The sequence below is a fragment of the Callospermophilus lateralis genome, chromosome 3 (assembly GCF_048772815.1).
Source record: "Callospermophilus lateralis isolate mCalLat2 chromosome 3, mCalLat2.hap1, whole genome shotgun sequence".
Taxonomy (NCBI): domain Eukaryota; kingdom Metazoa; phylum Chordata; class Mammalia; order Rodentia; family Sciuridae; genus Callospermophilus; species Callospermophilus lateralis.
Genome location: NC_135307.1, coordinates 130,733,316 through 130,748,916, shown reverse-complemented (window position 1 = coordinate 130,748,916; position 15,601 = coordinate 130,733,316). Strand labels below are relative to the sequence as shown.

General features: G+C 38.0%; 1 protein-coding gene across 2 annotated transcripts in view; it reads left to right on the top strand.

Annotated features, from left to right (window-relative positions):
• The window catches only part of Adamtsl3 (ADAMTS like 3), a 319,937-nt gene that overhangs the window by 176,602 nt on the left and 127,734 nt on the right, over positions 1–15,601 (top strand). For both annotated transcript variants that reach the window (XM_076851278.2, XM_076851279.2), the window contains exons 10-14: positions 2,096–2,207; positions 8,407–8,545; positions 9,872–9,922; positions 10,591–10,795; positions 15,218–15,365. In XM_076851278.2, coding sequence (XP_076707393.2) covers positions 2,096–2,207; positions 8,407–8,545; positions 9,872–9,922; positions 10,591–10,795; positions 15,218–15,365 — 655 coding nt within the window. The remainder of the gene's footprint in view (positions 1–2,095; positions 2,208–8,406; positions 8,546–9,871; positions 9,923–10,590; positions 10,796–15,217; positions 15,366–15,601) is intronic.

Genomic DNA, 15,601 nt, shown 5'->3' with positions numbered 1-15,601 from the left:
CTGCTGTAGTCATTCTGTTACTGCAACCCTGACCTTCGCTTCTTCCATACACGTATCAAGTCTGGAACTTTTATGCTATTTTATAATTAATATATCAAACTTATTTTTTTCAATCAACCTTTATTTAGATTTACCTATAAGCTTTACTGTTTTATTTCACACTATTGCTTCTTGTATCTAACAAATTTCTTCTGTATTTGTTCTTGTTCTTGTTCATTACATCCCTTGTAGTATTTCTTTCTATTTCTAGTGTCTCTGAATGGTAAAGTTTCAGAGTCATTTTATGTCTGCAAACATCTTTATTGCACTTATTAATTATTGAAATTTTGATTATAGATGGATAATTGACTATTGATTAATAATTTGATTATAGAATGCTAGATCCAAAACTCTTGTTCCTCATCACTTTGAAAATATGATTTCCTTGTCTTGCATCCAGTATTGCTTGTGAGAAATCTAATACTTCCTTTGTAGGTAATCATTTTTTTTCTTTTTGATAATTTTAAGGTTTTTTTCTTTATCCTTTTATTTTCTAAATGTATGTTTAGAACGCAATAAGAATTCTGAAAATAAAGATGCATTATCTTCTTTTAAGGTCTAGGAAAGTCTTAGCAATTTTATAACAAAATATTGCCTCTTTGTTATTTTATTATCTCCATCTTTTTAAAAAAGAAATACTTTAGTGTTTTTATATTCTTTTTAAAATTTTCTTTAAAATTTTTCTTTTTGTAAATTATTTTTTACACAAACTATAGTATGAATATTTTTTCATATCATGGAATATTCTTTTTAAAAAAATTTTTAGTTGTGGATGGACACAATATGTTTGTTTATTTATTTTTATGTGGTGCTGAGGATTGAACCCAGTGCCCCAGACATGCAAAGCAGGAGCTTTATCACTGAGTGCCCAGCCCTAATCTATTTTACAGCCTCAGCCCTAAATTATATTTATTGCTATATTTTTCCCATTAAAATTTAATTTCTTGGTTTTTCTAACCAATTTCATTTTCAGATTTTTCTAATATGTTGATATTCTGAAATGTTTCCTGGTTGATAAAAGTTGTATGTAGTTATGGTATACAGTATGTTTTGAAAGATGTGTACATTGTGGAATGATTAGAGCTAATTAGCATATATATTACCTCACATGCTCATTATTTTTCTGTGGTGACAACACATAGAATCTTTTCTCTGCAATTTTCAAGTGTGTGATCTTGAACTCCCTGTATGTGTGGACTTTTCTGGACCTGTCTCCTATGAGCTTGATTGGCTTTCCTTCTTTTTTTCTCTTTATGCTCCACTCTGGAAGTTTCCCTCAGTTTGTGCATTTGTTCAATCAGTGGGGAAGAGAAGAAAAAAGTAAGGAGACAATTTTCTGCTTGAGAAAAACATCTGAGAGTAAATTCACCTTTGTGTACAACTGCCTGCTCCTGTCCTGGCCCCTTCCCTTTAACCAGACACTACTACAGTGAGCAGAGTTTCTGCAGCTGTGCTTTTAGGAGGATTTTTCAGAAGAAACTGCTTGAAGATGTTACTATGTAAAATGTAAGAATCCTAGTCATGTAAGATAGTAGAATGAATGGGATGTTACTTTTCTATATGTAGATGTGAATATACGACCAATGTAATTCTACATTATACACGACCAGGAGAATGGGAGTTATACTCCTTATATGTGTAATATGTCAAAACACATTCTACTGTCATGGATAATTAATAAGAACAACAACCACAAAAAGAATCCTAGTCGTGTGCTTTGTTGTGAGCAAACCCACATTCTCAATCTCTGTCATCTTGGGAATTAAAATCAAATGTTTTAGAAAGGAAAAATTTAAATTAAAGAAGCAAGGCCACATATTTTTTTTTTGTGAATCCACTTTCAGGCATGGAATGATCTGGAAAAATGACTCCAAAGGGATTTGTTGAAAATTACCTTAGCCTCCATTTATGACAAGTCTAACTGAAATGAGATTATATCTTAAAATCCTTGCACTCCTCATGTATCAAAGTGTGTTGTGACACTTGTGGGGTCTGAAAGGCATGGTCAACACCAGCTCACTGTATGCAAATGTATATCACAGTTCTCTCTGTCCAGACCAGGTACACTGTGGCCAAAGATAGTGTGGTCCAGTTCTTCTTTTACCAGCCCATCAGCCATCAATGGAGACAAACCGACTTCTTTCCCTGCACAGTGACATGTGGAGGAGGTGAGGCACAGACTTTGTTCGTGAATATTTACAGCTCAAAGTTGGAAATTACACATGTGCATTTTTGACTTGAAAATCTGTGAGATCATGAAAGACGGCAATCACACAGCACTTTATTCAGTAGCCTAAATACCATACTGTTAATGAATATGCTTTTGCCTTAGCTTCTGAAGTAAGGAGAATCTGGAAAATGCCTTTTACTTTTAGACAAAAGCTGGGGACATGTTACATGGGTTCTCTTCTTCAGTGATGGTAAAGCACATGTTTTAATGATCTTGAAATCACTGTGATCAAAATACCTGACAAAAACAACTCAGAGGAGGGAAAGTTTATTTTGAGCTCACAGTTTCAGAGATTTAGTCCATAGATGGCCAGCTGCTTGGGTCTGGGCCCAAGGTGAGGCAGACCATCATGGCAGAAGGGTATGTTGGAGGAAAACAACTGTGGCAAACAGGAAGAGAGAGAGAGAAGGAAGACCCCAGGGGACCAAGATATAATCCCCAAGGGCACATCCCCAGAGATCCACTTCCTCCAGCCACACCTCATCTGCCTACAGTTACCATATAGTCATCTTTCCAAATTATTAACTCATCAAATGGATTAATTTATTGATTAGGCTATAGCTCCCCAAATCTAATAATTTCACCTTCTGCATTAACATAGTGGTAATAACATATACAAACCCAAATAGCATGTATTATTTTTTTAAGTTTCTATGGAAAAACTGAGAAATACAGAGATGGAGCGACTGGCCCAGCCACACAAGCTAATGGACATGTTGGTTCTAACATTAGTTTTCTACTTTATCTCTTCTTGTGATAGTATAAACTTTGCAAAAAGAGAAAGGGTCTTTCCTGAGAGATAAGGGAAAATTCTGCTTATTGTCCACTTAGTCCAAGGTTTTAGAGTTGAAGGTGATTTGGGTGCATTTATAATTGAGGGCTCCACATACATGCACAGAAGAAGTGACTTTTCTGTAGATAACAGTCTCCTTACCAGGGTGAAGCAATGACTCCCCGAAGCAAAGAAGGAAAGAGCCAGAGCCATCATAAATACTCTTTTTCTGGTCTGAGCTTTTACACCAAAGAGAAAATGGTTCTAAATGAGTACCAAACCAGGGGACTTAGTGATGTTTCCCCTAAGAGTTCCAGGCAGAGCACTGGATGATGTGTCAAGCTATGTGCCCCGTACATCATCATCATATTTGTTCTTTAGAACACTTTAAGGAAGGTCTGTTTTATGCTGTGTTATGTGTGAGCAAACTGAAACATAGAAAGGGTCAAGAAGTCACCCAAGGATATTCTGCTAGTGAACAGGTCAGCAGGGATCTGAGTCCAGCTCTGTCTGATGCCAGAGTCATGTTGTAATGACTGTGCCCCCTGAGCATCTATTATACCTGACACCACGTCCGGGTACACAGTTCAGGCATGGTCCTATTAGAAGAGCTAGAATAAATCCTGCTTCTTTGGCTAAGCTCAGCTCCAAATCACTTTTTCCCTCCAAGTTTTCAACTCGCTCAAAAAGTCACTCACAAGTCAGAACTGAAGTCTGGCCTCTCTCCTTTGAACTACAGGTATATTGAGGAGACTCCTCCATCAGTGTCAGGTTCCCATGAGTATACAAGTCAGCTTTCTCATCTGGGAGTTAGGTTCCCCTGAAATAAGGAGGTAGCCACTTTTTTGGGGAGCACTGGGCAGTGCAGACTTCGGCAGGAGCTTGGGTCCCTAGGTATTAAATGAGGTGCCTTCTGTGGACTACATGGGGGGCCTAGAACAAAAGTAGAAAGTGAGTTTCCTCAGTTACCAGATAGTTCTTCCTTGGGTCAGACAAGGGGTAATTGACCACCTGATCATGATTCTACAGGAGTCATTCTTGGGTCAGGTTCCTGAACTAGCAGCATCAGCATCTCCCAGGAACTTATTAGACATACAAACTCTTGGGTCACACCCAGTCAGAAATGCTGAGGATGGGTCCAGCCCACTATTACCAACCCCTCCCCCACCGGGGATTATGGTTACTCTGCATTTTGAGATCCACCTCTATAAAGCAGTGTCTCTGGAAAGCAGCTGTAGCCAATTAACATGACTATGTTTGACATACCTGTTTTCCCCCTGCATTACTATTCATTCAAGGAGTTTTCTTTAAATAAATTTTTAAATGTAAACATATTTACAAAGATAATTTGATTTTACTACCTGAAGTAGACAATGATTATCTCTTACCATAGACCTCAATCACAAAAATCAACACAATGAAAACATAGCAGTGGAGTAGATAATCTTCAAATTCCTGCCAGCTCAAACAGTCTCTCAGTTTATTTTCAATTTCTTTTGAATTTTATTGAACATGCTAAGCATTTTTATGAAGCAAAGTTCCTTTAGATCTTTTGAGTCAGTGACACTCCCGTAAGCTCTAGGGGAAATTCTTAGAAACATTTGATCTCTCTCAAAGTTGATTGAGGGAGAACACTGTTTGGAATTGAGACTTTAAACTGGGAAAACCCAATGAGTCTCTCTATACAGGGGCCAGAAAGTTTGGGGCCAATCCAGTTCTTCAAAATTTTCATGTGAGGGGGCTGGGGTTGTAGCTTAGTGGTAGAATGCGTGCCTCACATGTATGAGGCATTGGGTTTGATCCTCAGCACCATATAAAATTAAATAAAATGAAGGTATTTTGTCCACTTACAACTAAAAAAATATATATATTTTGTAAATTTGCACATGGGCTGGGGTTGTGGCTCAAGTGGTGGAGTGCTCGCCTAGCACGTGTGAAGAACTGGGTTTGATCCTCAGCACCACATAAAAATAAAATAAAGATATTGTGTCCACCTAAAACTAAAAAATAAATATTTTTTTTAAAAAATTTGCACTTGAGAGTTCATATGAAGAGGCAACATGGTCTGTAAAGTTAAGGATATGGGTTAATTTTTAGGCCTCATCACTGATTAGCTCTGAGACATCTTTGAGCCTCAATTTCTCACCTGTAAATAAGACTGTGTCCCTTATAGCATTTTGCAAGACAAAATGAGATGATGCATGCCAAGGAACATAGGTCAGGGCCTGGCACTTAGTAAGTGTTCAGAAAATATTTGTTATGTCAGAATCTCAACCTAAAATGTTGTCCAAAGTGTGTAAAATGTGCTGATTCTTGGATGTCCCCACCCTAGCATTCTCAGATCATGCTGTTGTTGAGTGATGTGTATGCACACAACTCAACAGTCATGGTGGAGAGCCTAGCCTACAGTGAGTAGGACAGACTATAGACACCAAATAGTACTTTACACTCAGAAGCTGAATTCCGTTGCCTTAAACACAGGCACACCACAGTTTCTGGGAAGAAAGAAACCCTAAAATGAGAGCAGAGATGGTGGGAGCTTTTTCTACTCTTACTTTGCAGATAAACAACATCCATCTCTTTTTAACTTATTTTTTATCCCTTAAACTTTATTCACAGAGACATTCCCATTTAGACCCATAAGATATTTTATAATAGGATCCAGCTTAGTTAAGTTGATTAAAGTCTTGGCAGGAGAACAGGTGTTTCTCACACTTGGGTGTCCACAGAAAGGGAGTCCTGCTGGAACTGTAGATGGGCAAGGGAGCACCCACCAGCTAGGTCCTCTTCAAATATAGTGGCAGGGGAAAGAACAGAGATTTAGGCTGCCATGTTGGGCAGTGCCTGCTGTTTTGTGCCCTGGCAGAATTTTATTGCATTTATTTACAGTACCAAGACAATCTGCCTTATTTCCTTGCTTTTAGTTATCTTTAAGCTGCAATAAAATTAAAAAGGAAAACTAATTCTCTTCCCCAAATTAGAAACACCTGTCTGTCCCCTGTCTCTCTTTAGAAGTATGTTTCCATTTAGGAGAAAGATTTTCTCTGACTCAAGGAGCTGTAATCTCATTCGGTACTTGTTTTGGGGGAAGTAAAAACATGCACATAAAACCCACAAGGAAAGAATTACCAAAATTTAATTATATTAGTAATTGAATCTACATGATTTGTGTGAATGGCATTTCGGAGATTTTGGGATCATCAAGAAAATTAGTTCATTGGTCTCTGTAGTACCATAGGTACTTGGATGAACTTCCTTGGTCTTGTTTGTGATTATCTAAAGAGGACACCTGAGATCATTCTCTAGCAAGTACCAGGATTGCCATTGCCATCTGATATTGTGGATTTTATGGCAAATACTGGCACCCGGGGAACATTTTATTGACTCCATTTGGATTTTCATTCTTGTGGTTTCGACCTTGCTTTTTCATAATGCATACCAGTCTATCCTCTTTACTCAGCTTATGTCCAAGCCATGTCTTGTCGAAAGCTGTCTAGTGGTTTATAAAATCAGATTCCTCTCGACAATCAGGACTTTAAATGTATTTTTAGAACATCAGACTAATGCATAGAAAACTGAGAGCTTAACATTAGCTTAGCTATAGGGGCTTCTTTATTTTTTATTTCTGAGAGAGACAGAGAGAGAGAGAGAATTTTTTAATATTCATTTTTTAGTTTTCGGTGGATACAACATCTTTATTTTATTTTTATGTGGTGCTGAGGATTGAACCCAGCGCCCGGCGCATGCCAGGCGAGCGCACTACCACTTGAGCCACATCCCCAACCCCTGTTTTTTAATTTTTTTTCTAAGGGCTCATTCTAGTTTGAAAAAAAAAATCACTTAAAAAATAAAAAATATTTAACTTTTCTTTGTATTTATGTAGTGACAGGAGACCTGGAGTTGGCTCTTTCCCGAAAGGAAAGTGTCCTTCTGTGAGTTGTTTTTTAAATTTTCAGCACTCCTGTACGTGGAAGAAAAATTGGATTTAATAGAATTAGGAATTAGTGTTCATTCCTTCCCCTTTGAAAACTTGTGAGGCAGGGTTGGGGGAAGGTATAGAGAGATAAAGTTTATTCCTTCCTGTGTTAACCAGTGCCTTCTTCTCCAGTTGGAAGGTTATTGACAGTGGAGGTGCCCTGACTATCTCAGGGCAGAAGATGAGTGAAATATGGTAGATGCAAACAGTGGAATATCAATTAAAGAAATATTCAACACAGCAACAAACTAGAAGAAAGGTAGTTCTCAAAAACATGTTTAAGTGAAAAAAAAAAGTAGAAAATGGAACAAGATTTAAAACACATTATCAATTAACTTAAAAACAGATTCTCACAAAAAAACATTATTGAAGACAGTTGTATATATTTAAAGACACCTAAAAACTAAATCAGCATATCAGGGGAGGGGGAGAAGATATCAGCATATCAGGGGAGGGGGATATCAAAATGGAAGTGCAATAGGGGAAGAAAGGAAAATACAAGGAAACAAAAGAGAAGGCCTGTGCCCTGTGCCAGGAGGAGGAGGTGGAGGAGGAGGAGGAAGGAAAAAACTGCACCTGAGGTCTAAACACTTCTTAAAAGGAGACCATCTTCACTTCTTACTTACAAGGGCTTAGAGAACCACTCTAGTAGTTGTTCTTAGTTTTGGCCACACATTTTAGTCATCTTAGAGAAACCTGATAGTTTTTTTAAAGAGTACTGATTCCCTGTTGCCCAACTTCAGTGCTTCTGACTGAATTGGATCACGAAGGGTGAAAGGAAAGTGACCACAACACTCGGAGCGACCAAGAGATCTTTTTGCACTAGTGCAACAGAGGAGAAAAGAGAGAAAGAGAGAGAGAGAGAGAGAGAGAGAGAGAGAGAGAGAGAGAGAGAGAGAGAAGAGCATGCACGCCACGCAAGGGAGACAGAGAGATCAAGAGAGAGAGACAGAGCAAGAGCGCAAGAGAGAGAGAGGCCCAGCAGGAGGGAGTTTTTATAGCCCAAATTTAATGGGGCCTCTGGGTCTGCAAGCTGCCTTGTTGGAACAAGGGGAGTTGAGTGCTGAGCCTTGAGTGGGGGTTGAATGTTCAGCTTTGATGCAAACAGGTGATAAAGGACCAGACAGAGGGGGGGTTTGAGTGTGTGGGCCATCCTGCAGCTAACATTTGTTCAGCCTGCCCTGCAGATAACATAGTTCAGCCTGTTCTGCACCTAACAAAGGGACCTGAGCTCTGGTGTACAGCAAAAGTCCCCATGTGGTTCTTTATGTAGCCAGAGTTGAAAACCACCCAGTTTCTTAAAGAGGAAGAAGTGTGTGGCAAGTGGTAACTTTGCCAGCCATCATGACACAGACACAGTTTCTAGCCTTTTCTCTTCTACATCTTTAGGTTATCAGCTCAACTCTGCTGAGTGTGTAGATATCCGCTTGAAGAGGGTGGTTCCTGACCACTATTGCCATTACTACCCTGAAAATGTAAAACCCAAACCAAAATTGAAGGAATGCAGCATGGATCCTTGCCCATCAAGGTTTGTAAAACTGCCCACACCACCCTTTTTGCTTTTAAAATAAATGAATCAACTGTCACTGGAACTGATTAGTTCTTGAAGGACAAAATTTTTCCATTTCCTGACTTTGAACATACAATGGCTGCATTTATATTTGTAAACATGGTCAGTGGAAATTAGGACACATTTGTCAACCTAGTCATTCAGGCAGGCTCTTTCACTGTGGGATTATGTGTCCATTAAGCTCTTTATAATGAACCTTCTTGAGCATCTCCTGCGTATCCAATATTAAAGATATCTTTATTCAAGTGCAATGCCTAGTCCATAGGTCAGTCATAAAATATCTTTCACTCGCAAGTTAGCCATGAAACTGGGTCACCCATTACCACATTTTGACTTTTGAAGTGCTCACACGAGATTCAGTATAAATAATGCATTGTGCAAAGGAGCAAAAAGTTTTAATGCCAAAGCAGAAAAGCTGTGCATCAACTGTCCTGTTGCATAATTTAGTACCTGCTGACTTGGATTGCCTGGGGAAGTTTCCTGGCTGCACTACAGTATCTTAAAATAACAGTGCAGTATCAAGTCCCAGAATCCCCCAGATATATGCCAGCTGGCTAAGGCAAAAGTGTACAAGTGGAAAAGGAAGCCTTCTCAGTGGATTTCATTTCCTATTGCTGCCTGCCCGTTCCCTGTTACCCTGATTGAACATACTTATTGATAGAGATCTTTCAAAGGACAAGTTCCGTGAAATAAAACTGTTTTGAAGATTCTACTAATATTACTGAATGTTTGTATCATTAATATATCTTATTAGAATGACCATGAGAAGGACTAGATTTATCCAAGTTAAGATAATTTCACCCTTTGATTAATATATCACTAGTTCAAATTTTTATGTTTTCATATACAACTGGGGATAGTTTGTGTTAGAGTCATTCCTGAAAATTAAAGATATGGTGACTTCCAGGCACTGTGGCACATGACTAAAATCCCAGTGAATTGGGAAGCTGAGACAGAAGGATTATAAATTCAAGGCCAGTTTGGGCAAAGCAGAGAAACCTGCCTCCAAATAAATAAATGAATGAATTAACCAAGGATGTGTAGCTCAGTGGTAGAATGTCCATGGGTCCAATTCTCAGAGAGAGAGAGAGAGAGAGATAGATAGATAGATAGATAGATAGATAGATAGATAGATGGTGGTCAAAGTTTTGTGAATGGTTTCATAACATTTGGCATTTCTAGTTTTCAATTTGAAAGAGTCCTGTCTCTTACAATATCAAATTCTGTATTACTTAATAAATGTGTTGATTTAGAAATGATATTCTCCCAATGGTTTATTTGTAGTGATGGCTTTAAAGAGATTATGCCCTATGACCACTTTCAACCTCTCCCTCGGTGAGTTCTATGCTTCCTTTTCCTTTTTGTAATTTACTCTAAGTAATTTTCAAGTATTGGTAGCCTCTGTAGCAGTAGCCTGCAGTGTACCAGGGACAGAAATTAGATCTTTTCAGAGCTAAGGGAAAACAGACTTCACCTCAGTAATCAGAAGGATCTTTGTAAGAATTAGATGAAATAGGCTGCCTGTAAAGGTGATGTTTCTCATTACTGGCGGCATCAAGCATGTCTTGGATGACTGGTATCAGAGAAAGAGCTCAAGCATTGCAATTCGTCAGAAATTTGAATCCCCTTCGACACTTAGAGGACTAGTGTGATTCTTTCTGACTTTGAGTTTCTGTGAATCTCTAATAATATGGTCCATTGGTTTATAGTTGAGAATTTAAAAGGATCATTTAAAATTTAATCAAATTCACACAATGGCCCCCTGAAAGTAAGTAGGGCAAGTGTATTATTCTCATTTGGCAGAAACCTAAAGTTCAGAGGAGATAAGTTTCTTGTGTCTACAGATTGTGTGGCAGTTATGATTAACATCTTGACTCCAGGTCTCATGATTTTTTAGCTGAGCCAACTGACACCTTGAGGCCATACTTTTTGTACCCACTTTTGCAAACTTGAAATGAACAAACAACAAAAAAATAATGTATTTTTATTTGTTTGCTTTTGAGCTGGGAACATAATCCTTGGACTGCATGTTCCGTGTCCTGTGGAGGAGGGATCCAGAGACGGAGCTTTGTGTGTGTGGAGGAGTCCATGCATGCAGAGATACTGCAGGTGGAAGAATGGAAGTGCATGTATGCACCCAAGCCCAAGGTTATGCAGACCTGCAACCTATTCGATTGCCCCAAGTGGATCGCCATGGAGTGGTCTCAGGTGAGATTTGAGAGCATGCTACTTTTAATTAAATCTCAGGTTTTATCCAGGTGCAGTGGTGCACACCTGTAATCCCAGCAGCTCAGGAGACTGAGGCAGGAGGATCCTAAGTTCAAAGCCAACCTCAGGAACTTAGTGAGGCTCTAAGCAACTAAGTGAGACCCTGTCTCAAAGTAAAAAATCAACTGAGGATGTTGCTCAGTGGTTAAGTGCCCCTGGGTTCAATCCCTGGTTAAAAAAACAACAGGAAAAACAACTTAGGTTTTAAGGAATATTTGCTGTGTGCCCAACACTGTATTGGCCCACATGGGTAACAGAAGCTGTATGTGAATATGGTCCCTATTCCTAAAGAACTCTGAAAGACAGAGGACAATATAAGAGAGACTAAATCATCACTGTTGGTAAGAATTTTTATTATTAGGGACTGTGGTAGAGCTGGAAGGAACAGGGGTTGAAATAGAGTTAGTCACAAGGTATTTGCTGCCCTTAGTGCTTAGCCTTGAAAATATGTAAAATCTGAACAAGCAAGAGCCCAAAGAGGACTATGGCAGGTGGCCAGGCAGAGATGGCTGAAGAAAGGGAGGAATCACATGAAGTGACTAGAAGTTGACAAGCCCATAATTCATCAAGATTGGAGAACCCATGTTACTATGAATTGGAACATTGAAGGTAAAAATGCTGACATGACATTTTAAAAAAATGTGTCCTTGATCCAATCATATTAAGCTTTATGATATGTTTTGAAGAAAATAATGTATTTTAAGTAATTGAGGTGAAATAGCCTGACACTGGCACCTTAAGTCAGATTAGCATAGTTAATAATTTTTTTTTTGAACCAGGGATTGAACCCGGGGTCACTAAACCACTGAATCAAAATTTTGAGACAGGATCTCTCAAAGTTGCTAAGAGCCTCACTAAGTTGCTGAGGCTGGCTTTGAACTTGCAATGCTCCCTGTCTCAGCCTCTCAAGCCACTGGGATTACAGGCATGTGCCCCTACCCAGCAAGATTAGTGCATTTCTACTTTCTAGTGAGTTGAAAGAGTAGGCCTTCAGAACAAATAAAGTGCAAGAGGATTAGTCAAAGATGAAAAATGCAGCACTGGTGTTTAGTATTTTAGTCTTAATGTTCCAATTTCCTAGAGAATCAAACATAAGTGACTCAAGTTTCTCTAGTTCTTTTGTGTGATCTCTGTAATATACATGCATTAATATATTTGCTCATCTATTTAGAATGTCAACTACCATGCTGGAGATAAGTGAAACTTGCTCCTACTTCCCAAAAGTTTAAAGCTCAGTTGCACAGATATGCAAGCAGGCAAATAATTGTGATACAGTGTAACAGGAGACAGGAGTTGGCCTTCTACATGCAGTACTTCAGGGGTACAAGATTTCAGGGGTACAAGAGATTTGCTCCTCCAAAAGGTTTCAGAAAAGGCTCAGAAAGGAGGCAGCACTTATACTGGGACTTGTGGACACATGAGTTGGCTGGGTGAAGAACCACTTCAATCTTCTTCTGATATTCCAATCAAATGTCCCCCTGTAGAACTTCACCCATACTTATTAGGGTAGAGGTTACTGACTCATTTTTATTCACATAACCTCCAAAAGAAGTTTAAAAATTGCATATCCATTTTTGTATATTTAGGTTGACATCTAAATTTTTTTTATTATAAGTCAGAGTAATTGCAAAGAATATAATTTCCAACATACTGTGAATGCTGACATTTTAAAGTAAGAGTGTTATAACATGTTTAAAAATGTGTCCAGTGGAACCTAAATGTCATGATGATTTCTCTCTGTGCCATCTTTCATTTAAATAACATGAACAAACTTTTTAACAATTCAAATATTCACATGTTTCTCCCCTTTAAAATCACATTTTCAATCTGCTTCCCCTATAGAATTTTAACCTAATCTAATGCATTTTTGTGCCTTAAAGTTTCTTATTGATAACTCTATGGTACTCTCTCCAAGAAAGTACATAGAGTAATTTCATTTTTTTAGTTTCCTGCGGCCACAAGGCTCTTAATGTTAAGAATGTTCCCCTAGATTCGGTTATTATTAAATATAATATCCAATCAAACCAACATGAGTTTATTTCAAATTTGGTAAAATGTGACTACACATAAAAAGTAAAATTTCATTTGAAATCAGTCTTTCTTTAAGATGAGTGAGTCTTTAAAAATGGTACATGTATCCATTACCAGAATGACACATAGGTTGAACAGTAATTTTCTTGTTAATGTTTATTGTTGGCTTTTTTTTCCTTTTGTGTTACACACACACCCTTGGAAGACTTGATCACCTAAATAGACTGGACTTAAAGGAATTTACTTCAGCAAATCCATTTAGTTCTTTTAACTCCTGAGTTATATGCCCAAATCCATGAGGTAGTCTATCATGAAAAAATCATTCTTAATGATTTGTCAGCTCACAATTTGATTGAATTCTCTTTCCATATTGTTGAATGCAAAGAATACTGCCACAGTTGCAAAAGGACTTGTTACTCAGTCCCTAGGGACTTGCACTTTTTCAGTCAATTGTGCTTTTCCTACCTGCATAGGCAGTCATTAGCCCTTTGAGTCCTAGAAAACATGCATTCTGTTGACTTAAGAGCTTGTATGCCTTCCCATAAATATCACCACTTTTTCATCACTTTCAATGTAAAAAAAGTTTGTTAACCAGCTCATCTCATTCACTAAACTTGGCTCCTAATGCCTTTCAGTTTTTTTCAGAAATATATTCTCAGTGATAAGGATTTGCTCGCATTGGGATATATTCAGCTACAAAGAGAAGCTCTGGAAATACCATGGACTCTAGTGGCCTCCTTGGTAGGAGTCCAGCTTCTCAGAGAGGCTGCTGAAGAGGGGACAATGTAGAAAGTGAAACCCATATAAAGGGGCACTACTATATCGATTCCATAGTTGTAGCAACTATACTACATAAGTCAGTTAATTATAAAGGAAAAAAAAGGGATAAGGGGGCATAGAACAGTGCTGAACTATCTGCTCATATTTCTGTGAACCAAACATGATCTCAAAACATGAAAATCTGTTAACTTAAACACGTACATATTTGTACTCACCAACTATGTTAGCTATCCATTGCTATAATCAAACCTGACATGAATAACAAGAAGGAGGAAAGATTTATTTATTTCAGAAGTTTCAGTCCACAGTCGGTTGGCTCCATTGTTCGGGCAACAGAACATCATGGCGGAAGGGTGTGGGGAGGAGAGCTACTCACATGTGGTGCCTGGGAAGCAGAAAGAGAAGAAGGGGCTTGGGGCAAGAGATAGTCCCCAAGGGCGTGCCCTCAAGAATATACTTCCTTCAACTAGGTTGTTGTATCTCCTAAGAGTCAGCTGCAAATTCCTCAATGGATTAATCCACTGATGGGGTCAGAACCCTCATATTCCTGTTACTTCTAGAAGTCTCACCGCTAAATATTGCCATACTGGGGACCACAATTTCAACATATGAGACTTTGGGGGACATTATGGAGATATGTAAATAAATTAAAAAATAATATTGTAGAAGCTGGGCACAGTGGCACACACCTATAATCCCAGCAATTCAGGAGGCTGAGGCAGGAGGATTGCAAGTTTTAGGTCAGCCTGGACAACTTAGCCAGCACCTATGTCAAAATAATAATAATAATAATAATAATAGGTATATAGCTCAGTGTTAGAGCAACCCTGGGTTCAATCCCCAGTATGAGGGAAAAATATATGTCCTAGATTTTCCACAGCATATGAAAACATTCCATTTATAGGGAAGAGTAACTTTTAAATAATAAACAATTCGAAGAAAAAGGCTAATAATTACAAACTTCACAAAAAAATCAGAAAAACATTAGCATGTTTTATCTAATTGACACATCTGTAGTATTTTTGCCTATATTGTTTAACTGAATACTCTTTAATGGTCTCTTCATATGACCATGGCTTTGCAACATCAATTTCTGTACACAGAATGGAAAGTTTAACACTCTAGCATGGTTAATTGAAATGTAATTTTTGTATTTATAGTTTAGAAATGTTTCTTCCAGATTCACAACTTGTTTTGGATAATATCATATTAAATTTAATCAGACCTAAGAAAACCTGAATTGAGTTTCTTTGATATTTGATACAAAGCAAAATAAAATTTCAGAACATTTATTTTTCTTGTGCTATGATCTCATCTTAAATAGTTTGTGAATTGAGAATTGGAAGCAGGCTTGTATAGGAGGGGCCTGGAAACACAGGAATCTCAGAAAAACAGCCTCTGCCCCCTTCATTATATATTACTTATTTGGACATCTTTTATGTTTAATATTTATGTAGATCAATGGTTTTCTTTTGCATATGATAAAATAATGCCTTTGTAGACCTTTTCATGAAAAAGAAACTCATCATCTCCTCATTACCTTTTTTGAAGTGCACAGTGACTTGTGGCAGAGGGTTACGTTACCGGGTGGTTCTCTGTATCAACCATCGTGGACAGCACGTTGGGGGCTGCAATCCACAACTGAAATTGCACATCAAAGAGGAATGTGTCATTCCCATCCCGTGTCATAAACCAAAAGGTAAATTTTTGTTGTTTTTAATTTAAATCAAATGATGTTTTCCAGATCTCATTCCAATATCACAGCTTTTCTATTTCCGCTTATATTCTAATAGAAAGTGTTTTAATGACAGTTTGCAGTGGAGTTGTCCACCTTGATTAAGAAATTGAGCATATGTGATTTATTGAGGAGGCAAAACTGAGCCCCTGTGGATTTGGTACATAGAGAGTGGTTCCTATCTGTGCACACTTGTGCTA